Source organism: Mandrillus leucophaeus, unplaced genomic scaffold (genome assembly GCF_000951045.1).
Source record: "Mandrillus leucophaeus isolate KB7577 unplaced genomic scaffold, Mleu.le_1.0 Scaffold631, whole genome shotgun sequence".
Taxonomy (NCBI): Eukaryota; Metazoa; Chordata; class Mammalia; order Primates; family Cercopithecidae; genus Mandrillus; species Mandrillus leucophaeus.
In genome coordinates, this window is record NW_012106820.1 from 666,625 (window position 1) to 686,883 (window position 20,259).

At 51.0% G+C, this 20,259-nt stretch overlaps 1 protein-coding gene across 1 annotated transcript in view; it reads right to left on the reverse strand.

Annotated features, from left to right (window-relative positions):
- Positions 1-20,259, reverse strand: part of OTUD7A (OTU deubiquitinase 7A) — a 201,619-nt gene that overhangs the window by 4,866 nt on the left and 176,494 nt on the right. The window contains exons 10-13 of the mRNA XM_012000580.1: positions 18,004-18,153; positions 3,406-3,520; positions 3,148-3,232; positions 5-688 (exon numbers count right to left, since the gene is read on the reverse strand). Of these exons, the coding sequence (XP_011855970.1) occupies positions 5-688; positions 3,148-3,232; positions 3,406-3,520; positions 18,004-18,153 (1,034 nt within the window). The remainder of the gene's footprint in view (positions 1-4; positions 689-3,147; positions 3,233-3,405; positions 3,521-18,003; positions 18,154-20,259) is intronic.

Sequence of the window (20,259 nt, forward strand, 5' to 3'; positions counted from 1 at the left end):
CGGCAGTGGCCGCGTCGCGGCGCCGCTGCTCCTGCTCGGCGCTGAAGCGCTCCTGCGCGCTGGTCAGGTAGTAGCCGATCATCTCCTCGTGGAACTGGTGCCGGTGGCTGGTGAGCAGCAGGCCGGCGAAGATGAACTTGCGCTCGCCCTGCATGGCGGCGCGCAGGATGTTGAGGCTCAGCTTCACGTCCGTGCTGTACTTCCAGGCGTCGCCCCGCGGCCCGCCGCCCTTCTCCGCCGGCGACGCGCCCGCCGCCTTGTCCGTGGGCGACGGCGTGGTCTTCTCCGAGGGCGACGTGCTTGCCGACGCACCCGACTCCTCCTTGCTGCCCTTGCGCGACTTGGCCTTCTTCTCCTTGCCCCGGTCTGCCGAGTCCCCGTTCTTGCCGTTGGCGGAGTTGGCGCGGCCCATCTTGCCGTGCACCAGGCCGCCGAGACCGCCCATGTTTTTCTTCAGCTTGATGCCCAGCGTCTTGCTGAAGCTGCCCAGCTTGTTGGCCACGGAGTCGGCGCGCGTCTTGTCCTTCTCCTTGCGCTGCTTCTCCTTCTCCTTGTCCTTGCCGTTCTTGCCGTTATTGCTGTTGGAATTGCTGCACACCGAGTCGCGGTCCGAGTCCAGCGAGTCGGCCAGGGACTGCACGTCCTCCCCTGCCGAGGCCGTGGGAGACTCCGGTTGTGCCAGGGGCGCCTGTGTGGAGAGGGAGGGCCGGAGTGAAGATGGTTAGAGAAGAGCGGTCCACGGGCTGGCCGAGGAAGAGACACCTTGCCCCGGTCTTGCCAAGGCTGGGGCCCTCAAGGTTCACTGTCCCAGCCCCCACTGTCTCTCTGGTGACTATGATACCTGGATGGGCGGTGCTGAAGGAAAGGAGTGGAAAGGAGTGGGCTCTGATTGGCTGCAGCAGTAAAAGGATGTAGGGACTTCTTATCTGCGTGTGTCTTCTGGCCACGGAAGCTGGGGTGTACTCATTCTTTCTCTCTGGGGGGCCTCAGGTACTTGGTAGCCTGGAACCCTGAGTGGGGGATTGGGACATGGTGCAAATACCCCACTGGCCTTGGTCCCCAGAGCCTTGTCACAGTTCAGAGAATGATCAGGTTCAGACTCTGGCCTTCCCCACTAACAAGGCCGCCTGCTTGACCAGACACAGGTCCCAGGCCAGCCTCTGTGAAGATGGAGGCCTTCAGGTGGGGAGGACACTGGGCCTGCACAAAACTGTCTCCCTTGAAAAGATGTCCCGCCTCCTCACGCCAGGCAGGGGACAGAAACCTTGTACTCACTCTCATTCATCGGATCTTGAATCAAACACCCCCTTGATTCAGGGATGCCAAATTGCTTCAGGGGTTCCTTTCTCACTCAGTTTGGCAAGGTGGAGTGCTAAATTGAGGAGGATTCTGAAATAGGCCTGCGCTCAGCAAAAAAGATTTTCCCATTCCCAGAAAAGGACCCCTGGGTGGTTTGGGGTGGGGTGACGCTGGGAAGCACGGCTTGGATGAGACCCACTGAGGTGGTCAACCAGTCTGAGGAGGGCACGACCATATCTGGGGCGGGGAGAACCTGAGAAAAGAGATGGGAGGGCAGAGAGGCAGGCAGCACCTACTGCGTCTGCAGAGGGACCTCCCTGGGTGAGGAGAGAATTCTGACTGTCACTGGACGAGAGGCAGGATCCCTCATGCTGGCTGCTGGGTGCTGCAGGAACTGGTGCCCATACCTGAACAGGCTTCCTTGGCCTCCAGGGGATGAGCCTGGGAGAAGGCTCCCATTGCTCCCCCACTTAATTTTTGTCTCCCCACCCCCAGGCCCCTCAAGCAAGTCCATGAGTCAGTGACTGTCCTGTGACCAGGTCACCCTGAAGCAAACGTGGGCAGAACTGACCCACACCACCTCCCACTCTGAAATTCCTTTCCCCTTCCCACCTGGGATAGGAAGGTGTGAAGTGTCTCAGACCAGTGTGTGAGACACTAAAGGGTGGACACGGGCTGGGCCAGGAACGGAGGTGCGGCTGGTGCTAGCAGGAGGGCACTGAGAGCGGGCTCAGGAGTCCCTGGCTAGAAGAACCCTTCCCACGGTTGTCAGCTGAGAGCCTTGCATCTGACATGAAGGCACCGAGGCCTGGCAATTGCAGGCAAAGCTATGCTCAGCCCGAGAGCCTCCTGGTTCTAGATCCTGAGCCGCTGCCATCACTCCCCATGTGGGTGCTGAAGAAGAACAGCCACAGCACCACCGGAGTGCTCCACGCCTTTGAGAGGCAGCACTCAGACTGCCACCGACTGGCTGTCACTTACGCCATCAGTAAAATGGGGTATCAGTCCTCGCCTCGTGGAGCCCTGGGAGATGAAGTACAGGCAAAGGCCGGAGTCTGAGAGCACTGAGCAGTGCTGACCACCACCCGACTCCTTGACTTACACCTCTCCTTTACTAATTCCTTATGAGCCCCACTTCAAGCCTAAGTAACTGGCTGGAGAGGACCAATTATTTGCAGGCTGTTTTTTTTACAAATCTTTTTCCCTGGTAGCTCACTACTGAGATTTCAGAAAACATCAGTCAGATGCTTAAAATGAATCGCTCAGCGTCTGCAAGCAGGGGTAGCCCCGACCCTCTGGAGGCAGGCAGCCTCACAGGGCACGGGCCCCTCTCCTCACCTTCCTGCCAACTCCACCCACCAGCGTGCTGCCTCCGGGAGGGGAGGAAGGGGGCGCCGAGGAATCGCGTGCTCAGTTCCCTGGCTTTCTTGAGGACCCACACAGTTTATAATTAATTCCGCTCTGCGGCAGCACATTGTGTTCTGATCTCAGTAGAGATAGTTTTGTGTTGTGACTTGCCTGTCGCTTGTTTTCTGAGTGGGCGTGTTTATTCCTTCTCCAGAAAATAGGGGGACAAAAATCCTTTTACAAGAGTGCATGCTTGCATGCACACATGCCTACACGTGTGTACACACCCACTGGGTCCAACCAGAGCCACTTCAAACCCCAGCCAGGGTGGCTAGGTCAAAGGGATGGGGGAGCTACTGGGCTGTGGGTATGGCTGGCGTGGGTGACCAGGCAGGGGCAGGCAAGAGTGTGGGAGCATTTGGGAGGATGCACCCTGGCCAGGCTGGAGCTGAGCAGCCTGGACCCTACCGCCAGATCTGGTCCCAGCACAGCCAGGCTCACCCGTGTCTCGGAGGGGATCCGGATCCATGTCACATTCATGTAGCTGTGCAGAAGGTTCAGCTTGGCTTCTAGCGACAGGATAAGGCTGGCAAGAGAAGAATACCCTATTGAAATGGTCTGAGCTGGCCCTTGCAGCACCCAGCCCACCTGCATGCCAGCTGTCCCAGGAGGAGCAGGGGTGGTACAGCCCCTCCCCAGGATACCCCAGCCATAGCCCTCCCTGTGGGCGCTGGGGGAAGGGACAGAGTAGGGTCTTACTGGGCCAGCCGGGCGTTATCGTTGTCATCTTTCCCCCACTCCCAGTCCTTGCCAGGGTCCACTGCAAAGTGCAGAGGCAGCAGCTTGTGCTCAGAATCCGTCAGGGGGATCACGGCTGGAACAGAAGAGACAGAGCCGTGCTGGGAGCCCCGGCATTCCCCAGGGAGGATGGGAAGGAAATTCCCAAGCCAGGTGTTCAAGTGACAAGTGCACCGAGTGGAGATCTACACAGATCTGTGCCAGCAGGAGCATGAAGACCAAAACCACTATTGCTAGTTTTTAAAATTCCATATTTATTGCAGACAGTGGAGAGCAGTTGGAAGCGTCACCTGGACCCTGGGTCTCTTTGGGTCTGTCCAATGGCAGATACTCCGTTGGGCATCAGAATGGGAAAAAAGCTATTGCTGCTTCTGCTATTTCTAGGAAGGATCTAGGCAGGTTAGGCACACTTTGGGAGGCTACCTTGCAGGTGGGCCTGGGGCCCAGCTCTCCTGTCTCATCCCAGAGAAAGGCTGAATGTACAAGTCAGGTGAGCAAGGGTGTTGCTGACCTCTACTGGTTTGTGGTTTTGTGCCACAAGTCTGTGTCAGTGCCTGGGACCCGTGGACCCACCCGCCCCTGCCCGTAGGAAGCTCACCTGTGCTGGGGACAGATAAGCAGGTTAACAAACACCTCATAATGTCAGGTGGTGATGAGCCCTGGAAGGGTAAACAGCAGGCAGAAGGCAGTGATGGTGAAGCCTTTCTCGGGTGGGGTCAGAGGGTCCTTTTGAGGAGGTCACATGTCAGTGGAGACTGCAGTGATGAGCAACTGGCTGGTCATTTCTCAGAGGGATTGACTCATCACAAAAGCTCTGTGGTGAAACTCACCACTCGTGGGAAATCCTGGCTCACTCCAGGAGGGCTAGGGTGGAGGGGGTGTCTACAGGTTTGGGATCTAGGAGCTTCTGAGCTGCTGGGGGACCTGATGAGAGGAGTTCCTCGTGACATGACTGACTCCTCCCAAGGGCATTGTCGGGGACAAGGGCGGGAGGAAGTGGGAGATGATCTCCCCAAGTCTTTCCTCGGAGCAAGCAGCAGCCTCCTGTGGGCTCCAGTTAGCTCCCCTGCAGGCCCCACTCCTAGAAGTCACACCACAGCAGAGAAGCACAGCCCAGGGCCTTGGGTCAGCTGCTTTGCCTCTTTGCTGGAGCCCGTGATTCACAGCAAGGCTGCCATGGCAAGAACAAAAAGGCAAGGAAATAGATCAAATCGAAGACTGAATACCAATAGTTGATTTGGTAAGAAATTGGAAAAACTGACTCAATGCTGCCCTCCAGTGTTGCTTAAGAGGAAAAGTGGGTACAAGTAATTCCCCTCTCCACCCCTGCACCTTTTCTTCCCCAGCCTCCCCAAGCTGCGAATAAGGGAAATGCAGCTTTGCTGACCAATGGCCAGCTCCGGGCTTTCCTTTCTTTTCTTTTTTCTTTTTTTTTGAGACGGAGTCTCGCTCTGTCGCCCAGGCTGGAGTGCAGTGGCGCCATCTTGGCTCACTGCAAGCTCTGCCTCCCGGTTTCACGCCATTCTCCTGCCTCAGCCTCACGAGTAGCTGGGACTACAGGCACCCGCCACCACGCCTGGCTAATTTTTTGTATTTTTAGTAGAGACGGGGTTTCACTGTGTTAGCCGGGATGGTCTCGAGCTCCTGACCTTGTGATCTGCCCGCCTTGGTCTCCCAAAGTGTTGGGATTACAGCGTGAGCCACTGCGCCTGGCCCGGGCTTTTCATTAATCTGGCTTGGGATTGGAAAGTGCAGTGCTCTGATTTGAGAGGTCAGGGGCAGCTCGGCCTGGCTTTGCTGCAGCCTGCTGGGTTCTGCCTTGACGTGGCCACCCTTCCCAGGTCTGAGCTGCAGAGTAGACACACCCAGGGAGGGCTGCAAGGCTGGCTCAGGGACAGGTCTCCCTTGGGTGGTGCCCAGCAGCCTGTCCCATAGTTGTATGAGTCACTACACAAACAGAGAGGGGGTTAGCCTCGCTTCTTACTCACGGGGCAGGGGGTGGCACAGGCTCTCCCCATCCACAATGTTTCCCCAAATACAGCAGTGCAGCTCCTGGGAGTTCCAAGCCCCCACGAACAGATGGACCAAACCAAAGTGTCCAGGAAAACGACTCAGAAAGTGACATTTTAAATAAGCATCTCCTGTGGCTTTTAAAATCAAGCAAATTCAGGAAATATTGTTCTAGAACAAGAATAATCTGTTAGAAGCAGTTCCTGTGGGTGCAACTTGGACATTTTGGGTCTGGCTGTCCACCCGCTTCCCAGGGTAGAATTGCCATTGGAGAGCATCAGCCCAGCCACCACTCCATGGCTTAGCCACCCCGCCCCCAGGATTTAGGGGGAACAGGCACCTAGCGGCACCCATGGTCTGTGGGCAGAAGCAATGTGGGAAGTGTTGGGTGATGTGCTCAGGCATAGGGGGGCCTCTCCCCCACTTCCCTTCCATGGTGCCTGCAGAAGACAGCAGATCCCCACTAAAGAGCTGCCTGACAATTGAGAACACTCCCTTTAGACTTCCACTGTGTTAAGCCACTCTGATTTTGGTTTGTTTGTTTCAGACAAACCACCTAAGCTAAGACGGCACTCCAGTCACCCTCACCTCTCTATCATGGGGTTCCTGGGGACTCCTCCCCTCAACAGCAGGGCTGGAATGGACTCCCTTCCATTCCACCTGCCCAGGGCTCCAGTGCACAGTGGCAATACCCCTGAAGGGGCTACTGCCTGTCCTCCTAGAAGGGCCCTGCAGCCTTGCGGCCTAGATCTGGCTGGGGTGAAGGGCCAGCTACTGAGAGAGGCTCTAGGGACGTGCCTGCTCACAACGGAAGACACCGAGGGGCTTAAAGGCAGGCTTCTCTGCAGAGGGTCAACGGCGGCCTGTGGTGAGGGCTAGGGCTGCAGAGCCCAGGGACAGCTCAGGCCAGGAGGCCATGAAAACAGGTCCTCCTTGTGAGCAGCGGCTGTTGGGGATGCTTCTGCCTCTCACTGTACACTCTGACATTTCCCTATTGGAAACCTGGCTTTACCAGCGAGTAGCAGACGCACAGCGGCTTGCCCTCTGGTGGTAAATGTCTAGAACAGCAACTGCTTTTCAAAATGAGCCTAGAAAGGCCAGAAAGCTGTTTTGTTTTTGTTTTTGAAAGGCCTCTTGTATGTCCTTTAGCCTGGAAACACACAGCCATCATCTCATACTAGCCTGAATATATTCTGGGTACGTATTTTCTAAAAAATCAAGATTTCTGGTTTTTGTCTCCGATGTGAGAAGCTGGAAGAGCACTGTTCCACCATGACAACGTGCCAGTCAAACTGCAAATTCACAACTTATCTTTAACCCAGCAGACAGCTGAAGTCACAGGGAAGCCGACTTATCCAATACCTAAGGAAAGACAGGTGCCTCCAAGGAGAGACAGACATGAGCTTAAGAAGGGCCAATTCAGCTGGACCGCAGTAAGAATAATTCAGCTAAAATGGTTAAATTGGTAAAGGAAGAAATCAGCTAGTGAAATAGTACGGAACCCTGGGGTTGAAGATATAAAGGGAATTCACATGCACTTGCAGGCTCCTCTCCACAGGACCTACCTGGTTCTCCCACAAAAGACTGGCAGGAATTCTAAGAGAGTGTCTCCATAGATATTTCTATCCCACCTCTACCAAGGAACAAAAGCTTAAAACTGCAGAGTATAGGGCAACAAACACTGGGTGCACTAAGGGTCATGTTCTGTTACTCTAATTAAGCATCTGTCTTAGGCAGGCACTGTATCCCTGGATCTGGGGATGGGGGTGACCCTTCTGGGCTAGCATGACTAGACTGGTCCAAACCTAGACTCTAAAAACCTAGCAAAAGGAAAGGCAGGCTTCTTTCCCGGAATAAAAGTGATTTACTGCAGTCTTTACTGTCCCACTCAAGATGCCTGGCTGTCAGCAACAACAACAATAAAACCTATGAGGCGAAAGGGAAGATTAAAAAAACCCAACACGTTGATAAAAGACAAATCAGTTGATAGAACAAGACTCAGGTATGACACAGGTGTTGAAACTATCAGACGAGGAATTAAAAGTAACTGATTAATAAGTTAAGGACTAATAGAAAAGCTGGACACCATGCAAGATTTGATGGTTAATTTCAGCATACAGAACACATCTATGAGAAAGAATTAAATGAAAATTCTAGAAATGAAAACACAATAATAGAATGAAGAATGATTGAGGGGCTGGTCAGTTGACTTGATATAGTTGAGCAGAGAATCTGTAAACCTCAAGATAGGTTATTAGAAATTACACAAACTGAAACAGAAAAAAAAGGAGGTGGGAAAATGAACACAGCATCTAAGAGCTGTGTGACAATATCAGGCACCTTAAGTTCTGTGTAAATGAAATCCCAGAAGAGAGAAAGAACAAGGCAAAATTACATTTTAAAGAAATAATGGCTAAGAATTTTTCAAAATTAATGACAACCATCAACACAGGTCTAAGAAACTAAGAGAACACCAAGCAGGAAAAATAACAACAACACAAATATGCCTAAAATAGCATCTTAACACTTCTGAAACCCAAAGACAAAATAAGCCTTGAAGGCAGCCTGAGAAAAAAGAGGATACATTATATATAGAGAAACAAAGATAAAAATTACAGCAGACTTTTCATGGTAAAACAGGTAAGCCAGAAGATAATGGAGTGACATTTTTAAAGTACTGAAAGAAAAAAAACCAAAAAACTGTTCATCTATAATTCTATACCCAGCCAAAATATCTCTGAAACATGAAGAAGACATAGAGTTTTTCCAACAAAAGTGAGCAAATTCATTGCACGCAGACCTGAACTACAGGAGATGTTAAAGTGCAAGAAATATGGTACCACTAGAAACTTGTATTTACACAATTAAGAGTGATGGAAATGGAATAAATGGTTGTGAAAATTCATTTTTTTCTTCTTTTTAATTGCTCTAACAGATAACTGTCTAAAGCAAAGAGCAGCAGTGCATTATGAATTTATAACAGATGTAAAAATAAAATGTCTGATAATAACAGAAAGAATGGGAGGGCGGGATAGGTAATACACTGTTGTAATATCCTTACACAACATGTGAAGTAGAATAATATTACTTAAAATAGAATCTCATTAATTAGGCCAGGTGTGGTGGCTCACATCTGTAATCCCAGCACTTTGGGAGGCCAAGGTGGGTGGATCACTTGAGGTCAGGAGTTCGAGGCCAACCTGGCCAACATGGTGAAACCCCATCTCTACTAAAAATACAAAAATTAGCTGGGCATGGTGCTGTGTGCCTGTAATCCAGCTACTCTAGAGGCAGAGGCAGGAGAATTGCTTGAACCCAGGAGTTGGAGGCTGCAGTGAGAGGCTGCAAGATTGCGCCACTGCACTCCAGCCTGAGTGACAGAGTGAGACTCTGTCTCAAAAAAAAAAAAAAAAAAATCTCATTAATTAAAGATGTTTATTGTAAACCCTAGGGAAATCACTAACAATTAAAAATAGGGGTATAATAACAAGTCCATGGTGGAAATAAAATGGAACCATTAAAAAGCTCAATTAACCCAAGATAAGACAGAAAAGAGACAAAAGGAACAAAGAACCCATACGATACACAGAAAACAGCTAGCAAGATGGTGGATTTTAATCCAAACATATCATTAATACTATTAAATGAAAATGGTCAAAACATATCTTTTAAAAGATAAAATTGTCACACTGGATAAAAAAGCAAAACCCACATATATGCTGTCTACAAGAATCTCATTGTAGGGGCCAGGCACTGTGGCTCATGCCCAGCACTTTGGGAGGCTGAGATGGGTGGATCACTTGATGTCAGGAGTTCGAGACCAGCCTGGCCAACATGATGAAACTCTCTCTCTACTAAAAATACAAAAATAGCTGGACATGATAGTGTATGCCTGTAATCCTAGCTACTTGGGAGGCTGAGGCAGGAGAATTGCTTGAACCTGGGAGGTTGAGGTCGTAGAAAAAAGAAAAGAAAAAGAATCCCATTGTAAATATAAAGACATATGTCGGTTAAAAGATATTCACTAATGGAAAGAGACCTAGAGTAGCCATATTTATGTCAAAGTAGGCTCCAGAACATGGACTGTTACCAAAAAAAAAGAAGAACACCACATAATGATAAAGGGGTCAATTTTCCAAGAAGACATAATCATCCTATGTGTATGAATACTCCTAATAACATAGCTTCAAAGTACATGATGCAAATACTAACAAAAATGAGAGAAATAAATATATTACAGCTGCAGACTTCACTACTTTTTGTTCAGTAACTGACAGAGCAAATAGGCAAAAACCAGTAAGGATATAGAATAAATGAGCCGCACTCTCAGAGAATTTGAGGTAATTGACATTTCTAGAACCCAACAAGAGCAGAGTATATATTATTTTCAAATACATATGGAATATTCACCAACACAGAACATATTCTTAGTCAGTCTAAGTGCATTGAAAAGAACAGAAATCATGTTTGTGCTCATGTCATAACTGAAACGATAAACCGGTAACAAATATTTGAACAATCCCCCAAAACTTGAAACTCAAGCAACCTGTTTCTAAATAATCCATGAGCCAGAGGAAGTCTCATGGGAAATTAACAAATAGTTTGAACAGAATGAAAATGCAAATATAGCACATCAAAATTTGTATGATGTGGTTACAGCAGTACTTAGGGGAAAACTTATAGCATTAAAATGCTTATATTAGATGAGAAGACAAATCTCAAATTAGTAATCAAAATTTCTGCCTTAAGAAACTAGAAAAGGGGTAGCAAATTAAACTCAAAGCAAAGAGGAAGGGAGGAGGGAAATAATGATGGCCTGCGCATGAGGCCAAGGCCAGTCCCTGAGGATGGGGCCCCTAGGCTGGGCATCAGGGCCAATGGTGGCAGACATACATTCTCTCTAAAGTTTATATGTAGATAAGATCTTTGGATTGGTCACTGGTCTATGGAATAAGCTTGCTATTGACTGAATATTTGTGTTCCTCCAAAATTCACTGTTAAAGCTTAGTCTCCATGTAACTGTATCAGGAGTGTGATCTTTGGGAGCTGATTAAGGCACAAGGGTGGAGTCCTTGAGAATGGGATTAGTGCCCTTATAACAACAGGCACAAGAGTGCTCTTCTCTTTCTCTTGGCCATGTGAGGATACATTAAAAGCTGCTGTGTGTAGACCAGGAGGAGGACACCCTCACCAGACACTAAATCTGCTGGCTCCTGGATCTTGTATTCCAGCTTCCAGAACTATCAGAAATAAATTTCTATTGTTTATGAGCCACCCAGGCTGTGGTATTCTGTGGCAGCAGCCTGAATTGACTAAGACAAAACTGGAAAGAGTGCTGCTGAAAAAGCTCTCAGACTGAGAGAGCGTTCAGCATCTAAGACGATTTCTGGGCTCCTGAGCTCAAGCCAAAAGTGGGTGGTGAAGCTTTCAGCCCCAGAGGGTGCACTCTGTGCACACATCATATGTGGCCCTGTGGGACAATGACAACTGGGGTCTTCTCAGCAGAACCAGGGTGTCACCCTGGCCCACCAAAGCCTCGCTCCCCACATCCAGGACAGTGAGTGCTGGCTGCTCCTGTCCTGTAGGTAGGACAGGTGGCTGGTGCCGCTGCCTCCCAGCCCCACGCAGAAGGGGTTTTGTTGGAGCGCATGTTCTCACTCCAGTACCATGCATGGGAGTGTGGAGGTCCTCAGGAGCCTGGAGTGGCCAGATGGAGAAACCTGCACATTACACAGCGATGGCTGGGACCCTCATTCGGGAATCAGGGGCGGTGGTGGCTGGTATGCACTTCCTGTGGGCATGGATGTCTTGGGGAAGTCTGGTGGGGGATCCAAGTGTCTGTTCCTACTTTGTAGCTCAGGCGGGGACAGGCAGGGCTCCTGGGGGGAGGCTGGCATCTGCGTGCACTCCTGCTTTCTCTTCTCTCCAGGCCTTCAGGCATGAGTGAAAAACTCTTGGCCAGTTCTTTCTGCAGAGTAAACTGTGGCTGGCATCCCTTTGGAACAGTGCTTTGGGCCCCTGAGCTGATGGTCATTGGGGTAGGGCATGAACCAATCAGCAGATGTATTGTGGATAAATACACCTCGTGCTTTTAATCAGTGTGACTCAGCTCTCTCGGCACGTGTCCTCTCTATAAGCTGAGGACAGAGCTCCATAGCCATGAAGTCCCTTCCACAGCTCCTGGCCACTTCATGGTGCTTTGTGATCCGTAGGTCAACAATGTCAAAGATGACAGACTTGAGGAACAGAGGTCTCAGCTAAAAGTCTGGATGCCCCCAACCCCAGCTCCTCGGCCTGTCACCCCTTAGCCAGGGGCCTTTGCAGAGAAGGGTTCTTCAGGGGTCTGTGTCCTGGGGCTGCTGAGAGGAGTGGCAAAGGAATATGGCCCAGTGAGACTTGTGGTCACACACCACAGGGGTAGGCGTAGCTGTGCTTTTTCCTCCCACTCTGACCCTGTCTTTCAGTGGCAACTGGCAAACTTAGAAAGTAGCCAAGAGAAGGGAGGCTAATGACAAAGGTAATTCAGTTTGGGGGCACTTCTGGTTTCTAAAACCTTCTTGCTGGCCAGGCGCAGTGGCTCATGCCTGTAATCCCAGCACTTTGGGAGGCTGAGGTAGACAGATCACTTGACCTCAGGAGTTTGAGACCAGCCTGGACAACATGGAGAAGCACTATCTGTACCAAAAGCACAAAAAGTTAGCTGGGCTGGTGGCATGCACCTGTAGTCCCACCTACTCGGGAGGCTGAGATGGGAGGATCTCTGGAGCCTGGGAGGTGGAGGTTGCGGTGAGCTGAGATCACGGCACTGTACTCTAGCCTGGATATGAGACCCCATCTCAAAAGAAAAAAAAGAAAAAAGTTTGAAAAAAAAGAAAAAACTTTCTTGTCACCGTGAAGTAATCTGATTCTTACTGTAATGTCTCGTAATAGGCATTACATATTTCCTCCATTATTTTATTCAGATGGGTACACATATAGACCAATTTGATTGGTATTTGATAAATGATTCTTTTTTTTTTTTGACATGGAGTCTTGCTTTGTCACCCAGGCTGGAGTGCAGTGGCACAATCTCTGTTCACTGCCAGCTCTGCCGCCCGGGTTCCCGCCATTCTCCTGCCTCAGCCTCCTGAGTAGCTGGGACTACAGGCACCCGCCACCACGCCCAGCTAATTTTTTGTATTTTTTAGTAGAGATGGGGTTTCACCATGTTAACCAGGATGGTCTTGATCTCCTGACCTTGTGATCTGCCTGCTTCAGCCTCCCAAAGTGCTGGGATTACAGGCGTGAGCCACCTTACCTGGCCAATAAATAATTCTTTAACACAATTATGAAATCAAGTTGAGCAGAATATGTAATAATATTTGTAACATGTAAAGATACATTTCTATTGAAAAAGAGATTAGATTTGTCTATTGTAAATTAATCCTGCAAGAAAAAGCATGGTTCGTTGTCAAACATGTTGAAAATTGGAACGTCACATTCCACATGGCTGGGGAATAGCAGAGCACAGGTGAGCGTTTGATTTAACCAGGAGCCATGCATCAAATACTGATGGAAGGCTGACTCCATGGCCCGGTGGGTAGAAGTACTCCGTTCGGCTCCCAAGATCCCTAGCAGGCACTTATAAACTTGCTGTGTTGTTTCTAAGTGGCAAGAGACAAACTGGTAAGCTGCTCTTTGGAAAAACATTTTTTTTCTTTTTAAGTATCACATTTTGAATGTGTTGAGTCTCTGCTCCCAATAAAGGAGTGGCCAATCTTGGTGTGACCATCTGTAAGCCTCGTTTCGGAGCCCTCTGTTCACACCAGAATCGCCCCCTCCATCTGTAACCAGTGGACTCCCTCAGGGCTGCCTGCGTGCTGCTCTCTGGGTTCCTTAAGCGAGACCCCTGGGGGAAGGCACTGAGGACACGCTGAGGGCTCCCTGACCTCTGTGTGGCCCCTGGATATGCCTCAGAGGCTCACAGGCTGTTTGTATACATGAGGGAAAAACTATTTAAACAATGGACTTAGATATTAATTTTTTTTAGGGGGACGAAGTCTCTGTCACCCAGGCTGGAGTGCAATGGTGCAATCTTGGCTTACTGCAACCTCCACCTCCCGGGTTCAAGAGATTCTCCTGTTGCAGCCTCCCGAGTAGGTGAGATTACAGGCGCATGCTGCCACACCCAGATAATTTTTTATATCTTAGTAGAGATGGGGTTTCACTGTGTTGCCCGGGCTGGTCTTGAACTCCTGAGCTCAGGCAATCCACCCACCTCGCCTCCCAAAGTGCTGAGATTACAGGCGTGAGTCACCACGCCTGGCCAATAAATTTTAAAGAAAAGAATAGCCACAGATGGCACTGACACCTTCCATGAAACAAAGAACCCCCTCCCTACCCTCTTCGGCCCTGAAGGTTCCTGAGTCACCAGGTCTGAGATGCTGTCTCATCCCAAGCAGGCTTTGACTTGGGGTACCACTTCCTGAGCCTCTTCTCTGGGAGATGCATGCTCTCTGAATGCCACTCTCTTGGGCCAAGTCTTTGTGGAAGCCTCGCCATCCACCCTCCCAATCCTTCACTGGCTGCAACCATTCCCTGGGGATGGTTCCTCCTTTCTCAACTTCCCCCTCTGTAAAGTGGGGAATAGGAAATGGGAAGGGTTAAATCGTGATTCCTGGAAAGGACCTTAGAGCGGCACTTGAGCACAGGAAGCAACTGCAAACATATGAGCCTGAAGGTGGGGTGCAGACCTAGGCAGCACCCGTATGCACCCAGCCCTTCCCAGTGCAACCTGCTGGCCAGGCCGAGAGCTAACATGTACACGAGGGTATGCGCTGCATGGCTCTATATCTACGCAAAGGGAAGAGGAGCTGTGGAGACGGGCAAGGCTGCGCTTGGCTTGTTTGGGACTTTACCAAGAGTTAGCGGTCATTTTGGACGACAGAGCCTCCTGGGGTATTTGAAGGTATGCTCAGCACACCTATGTCCCCTGCCTGTGTAACTGGGCACCCCACATATGGGTGCCAGGATCTGATTGCTTTGTTGAGTCTTGCGGTATGGCTGTGTGAGAGCATTTACAGAAATGCAGACTATTTGATTACACTGGTTTCCTTTGATTTCTCCCGATGTGGGGGTTATGAAATGGACTTTATTCCAACATAGGTAACATTATCCATGAATTTCATTTCAGGATAATGAAGAGTACACTGGACAATGTTTGCTATAAAAGGAGGAGGAGTTGGGATTATCGCACTGGATGATTTCCAAAGTTCTTTCCTAGGTTCTATGTTTCCAGGAACTATGCGGCACCTCTGTTTCTCCTGTTAATTGATTTGATTTTTCATAATGTACACATTTGCTCAGTGGCCAGTATGAACTGTCCTGAGCTGGGTGCTGACAGAATGCCCAGATCTGGGTTTCACAGCGCTCCCCTGGAGGCCATTTTAAGATGTGGCTGCAGGGAGGCTGCTTCCTGCAAAGAGCTGAAGGCCCAGGGCTCAGGGTGTCAGGGAGCAAAGGACTAATGTCCTCCCCTGGAGAAAGCAGGTGGCCATCAGGTGTGGAACCTACCAAGAAAGAATGCATACATTTGATCTAAAAAGTCTTAAGGTAGATTTGCAAAGCCTGAGCCACTCAGGTTGCCCATACTGACCAGTCCCCCCAGATCCTGACCTTCCACCTCAAGCCCTTCCCTCTCCCCAAGTCCTTGCCTAGCCTGGGAAACAGGGGAGGATTCCTGACCTTGAAGACGGCCAGTGGCGGCATCAGCAGTAGCTGGGCCGTGGCAGTAGCACCTATAAGAGGGGGCTTCCCTTAGAGGGAGAGGCACTCGAGATGAGAAGTTTAAAGAATGCCTCATGGATATTTAAGCCTCCAGGAGCTGGACACATGTGGATGAGACATGACGGGCCATGTAAACAGTGGAGGAGGAAAGGGGTGATGGGAAGAAGGGAGCCTTGTCTCAGCCTGAAATACATTTTTAATCTCATTTCCAGGCTCTCAAAGCATCGTTCCTCAGGCACAAGGACATGGTGTCTGCTCTTCCTGGGGCCTGTGATTACCGTATCTATTAGCCTCTGTCACAGGGTGCTGTCTACAGGACGGGCAGGGCACCATGGCACAGGGTGACACCTGTGCTTCACAGTGGGGGCCGGTGGTGTCCTGGGGCTCAGTGTTCTGGAGTCTTCCATCTCCTGCCTCCCACCAGGCCCTGCGACTTGGCAGTCTGGCCAGCTCGCCCCAGCAGGCCTGAGCCTGCTACTGTGGTGTGGCTGCTCCTGTTTTGCACTCAGAGGATGCAGGGTCCCATCCTGGAAGCTGCAGCCTCACTGTGATTTCCATGTCCCTCTCTGCTGAGGAGTCTTGTGACCTGAGAGCACAGCTGCGACTCTGTCCCATCCCCCCAGTGTCCTTCGAGGCACAGAGGGAGGGCTGCAGAGGTGAAGGTCTAAGGGGGCACATGAGTGCATGACAAAGAGCGTGGCCACGGCACCTGCCCTGCAGGGGGTCGTGGGACCTTATGGGTGAATGTGCAGCCCAGCCACAGGATGGTCTTGGACGCGGGGACCCGCACCACCCCAGGAGGACCCCAGTGGGCTGCTTCGACTGTGAGGCAGCCATAGGCCCACACCACAGTGGCTCTGAGGGGTGCATTGGGACCAGATCCCAGTGTTTAGAAACCAGGTCATCAGAAGTGAAACCACCCACAACTCTGCAAGGCTCTCCTGAAAGGCACCGAGCCACAGAGGCCTCCACGGGCATGCTTTGAAGGAAGGATGCTTTCACATGTGCCTTGAAAACACCAAGAAGCAGGATCTGGAGGCCTGGAAAAGTACTCGCTGCCTTTTGCCAGGAGGGGGCCGGGTATCTGGACCCTGTGCTTGGCACTGGGAAATGCTGGCCTTGGGACCATCATCTTCCTGTGACCACAGAGTCTCCCTGGGGACTGGACAGAGGACCCAGCCCCTGGCCTGGATCCCAGGTCCTGAAAAGGCCCTTCTGGTCTCCCAAGAGGCTGGGTCAGCCCTACAAAGAGCTAACCTCCCAGGAAGGCGGTGCAGGCATTCTGGACTGAAAGCGGGGAGACAATGGAAAGACCTCCTAGGCCTTACTGATCAAATCTGTCCTTCTGTGGCCAGTGCCACATCTGCAAATAATAAAGAACCGTAATGTGACATTCCTGTCATGGCTGGCTGCAGCCTCCCGTCCTCTCTCTTCTGCAACTTGGGTTCTGCCGCTGTGCTGCGTGTGTCGGCTCCTGGGAGCTCTGTATCTGTAGCTGTATCTGTATCTGTATCTGTATCTGTATCTGTATCTGTATCTGTATCTGTATCTGTTCTTGGGAAGGGGTCTTGAATGCCCTGTGCGTTTCTCACCTTCAGCTTCTGCTCCACAGCCCCAGCCTCATTCCTAACTCAGCCGCCAGGCCAGGAAGTGACACGCTGGTGCCACCTCTGGCGGAGGGCCGGGGGCGGCTGGGTTCTGTTCATTTGTCTGCGTCCTTTCCTTGCCAGCTGTCTAAAGGAAGGAGTAGCATTTGGGAGTCCTAGCGGGGCAATCTTCTTGCTGCATTTACTTCCTGAGCTGCACACTCAGTGGAAAAGGTCAGAAGCAGACACCCCGAGCTTCCTGCCCCTGGTGGGCCTGGCCAGATCACTTCCCGTTCCCTGGAACCATACCCAGTGGCAGGGACTCTGAAACAGCTGGTCTTGCCTGTCCGTCTGTCTCGTGGGGGAGTGAGTCTCTGCCTATACCACAAACAAGAGTGACAACAGGAAGGAGTTTCCTCTCCACTCGGCTGGTCACACATCCATCCATAGCTAACATGAGAAAACAGCAATGGTTCCAAACAAAATCCCCCTATTTCCCGAGCAAAGACATTGACTGGTGCCCTGGAATTGTGCAGTGCACAGCCTGTGGGGCCGGCCCAACATCGGCAGCACTGAAATGGCTGCTTAGAGGAAACTCAGCTGCAATGCTTTGAAAGGAAATGTTGACCTTTTGAGTTAAAAGCTCACCCTGGAGCAGGGGTGAGCAAGCTCTTCTCATAAGGAGCTAGTTAGCAAGTAAATATTTTAGGCGCTGCAGGCCTGGGTGTCAGTGGCTGCTCCTCTCTCTACCACTGTAGTGCAAAAACGGCCACAGACGATGCCTCGTGAATGAATGTGGCTCTGTTCCAATAAAACTTTATTTATAAAAATGGGTCGTGGGCCATAGTTCATTAATACTTGCTCTTGAAGCTTTTTTCCCTTTAATTTACCTCTAAGACTAATTACATTCCTATAAAATATGTATACAAGTGAAAGGGAGAACAGTAAAAGCTATTTAAGGGTAGGTTGCCTTTGTTCAGTCTTTTAAAGAGAATGTTGTCTTTCACATTGTTATTTTCAATGAAAACGTTCACACATGCATAAGGTAGTGTTATGCAAAACCTGTCACTGCTGAGTGTGCACAGGTGTGCTTCTAGGGGAGGTCTCCACAATCCCCCTCCCTGTGCAACGGGGTCCCTTCTGATGGCTCTGCCCCACCCCAGGCCCCGGCGTGCACTCTCTGGGGAGACAGGCATACCTTGTTCTCTCTGCTGGTCTCTCTGTTCCATGGACACGAGAGCAGAGAAATGTGCTTGATCATAGGCCAGAACCAGAGGCGAGCAGTGGCATCTGTTGGGAGGGACCTCCAAGGGCAGGTAGATCCCTCCGAATGGGATGGGTGCGAACGCTGTGGACACAAACCAGGGTGAGGGTGTGAGGAGCAGCAGCCTGAGCTGGGAGGGGAGGCCCCTGCGTCCCTGTCCCTCACTATCCCAGGGGGCTCCGTGGAGAAGCGGAGGGACAGGAGGGGCGGATGGAGGCGGTGCTGAGGGATGGGGCTGAGAGTTTCCAGAGTCATCTGTCTGCCCCAGGACTCCTGCGGCCCTGAGACCTGCACAGGTGTTCAGGAGCCCCAGGGCTGGGGTGACACTGTCACCCGAGATTGGTCAGAGCAGTCACAGCCTGGAAGCCCACATTTTTCTGGATGTACTTCCTCTCCTAGTGTTTGGTAAAGCATTTGTATACAACGCAATATCTACGCTTCTCGAAGGTGTATATTTGTTCTATATTTTGAGAACCTCTTCTGTTGAATCTGAAGGAACCAGCCAGAGAGCTCCAGGACCAAGATGTAAGTCAGATGGGAACTGAGAATCAAAGGGATCGAGTCCTTCAGTGACAGGGACACAATCTCATTTTCTTACTTGTAAAAAAGAGGGCAGAAAAGCCTAACACCCTCACCAAAATAGAATAACTTCGGAAATATCTGTCCTAAAGCAGCATCTGCTTTTAGCTCATGAAACGTCTTGCCTTTTGGCCCCAGAGTCAGCGTATTGCTGCACTCCTTGGGCAGAATTCAGGGACGGTAATTTCAGGGACGTCTTTGATGAACTCTTAGAGTTCCTCCCCCATCCTCACTTTGTCTAAATTGATCATTGTGCTTCTGCTCACAGGACAGTCCCACTGAGAGGCGGCAGGGTGGGAGTACCCGCAAGAGGGCTGTGAGTAGAATGGTAGGAAGGGTGGACCTTCCCTCGCCCCGCAACTCAGATATCTGATGGTGCTGGGAGCTCAGTCCTGGGCTTGCACAGCAGGGCCCCGATGCGAGTCCTGGTGCTGCACAGAGAGCTGCAGACCTCAGCAGGCCCGTGTCCCTGAGCCACACAGGGAAGGGGGTGGGCCAGGCAGGACCTGTGTCCTCCCAGTTCCCTGGCTACATAACCATTGTGGCCACATCAGATTTTTTATGGCAGCTGTTTAGCATGAAGAGCCACATCCTGGTGCGTGGAACTCCCTGGAAGACCTGTGACTTTTGTAAGGTGCAGGCGTAAATTCAAACTGGGCCGGAGGGATGCTCTGGTCAGCTGCACACTGGAGGGAGGACAGGCTTTGGAGCACTCCCTGCCCTGGGCTGATCCCCCTGGGGACATTGCCTAGCCTCTCTGGGCTTCAGTTTCACCTCTGTGAAGTGGGGAGGGTGGTGTCCACCCTGGGAGGCTGTGGCAAGGGCTGAATGGAGGAACCTTCGAGAAGCGGCTATGCACAGTGTGGCTTTCGGTGGGCAGGCCATAAACTGCCCCTGCCTCTTTCTCTGCCAGTTCTGATTCTATCATAGCCTTGCTATGCATTCTGTCTTCCTTTCTTTTTAGTCCTTAACACACAGGTGGCCTGTGGAGGGGCGGGAAGGCACCTGAGTGACTGAATGCCTCCAGGACATGGCCCAGGGCTGCTGGAGGGGCGTGGACTGTCTGCTGTGCCCTAGGCACACAACAGGAGATAGGAGGCCCTCTGGGCTTAGTCCTGGTCCCCACACGACCAGATTTCTCCTGGCCACCTGCTGTTGACAGGCAGAGCAGCTGGTGAAGAGCAATCCCTGCCGCCATCAGGGAGGAGAAAGAAACATGCTGAGTAGATCTTTGCACAGAGTGATGCTCTGTGGCCTCTGGGAGCTCTGTGGCCTCTGGGAGCTCGACCTTGCTCTGTGCTATCTGCTTTCTAGCTGGGATGCTATGCTTTCTGTGTCAGGAATACAGCACATCCCTTGAGGAACTTACCTTCTCCACCTGAGTCTCTTAACATGGTATCTGCCACAACAACGATGGGTCTTCTTAATATATGGGCTAGGACAAAAACGTGGAACTCTTCCAGGCTCTCATACACGGGGTCCTCGGAGTTGTCCACACTGTGAAACAAAACAGAGCCAGCCGGTCACTGACCGAAACAGCATGGAGGATGGAGAAAGTGGGGACTGCTTCATGCAGGGGCTGAGCCCTCCCCACTCTGGATATTATCTTCA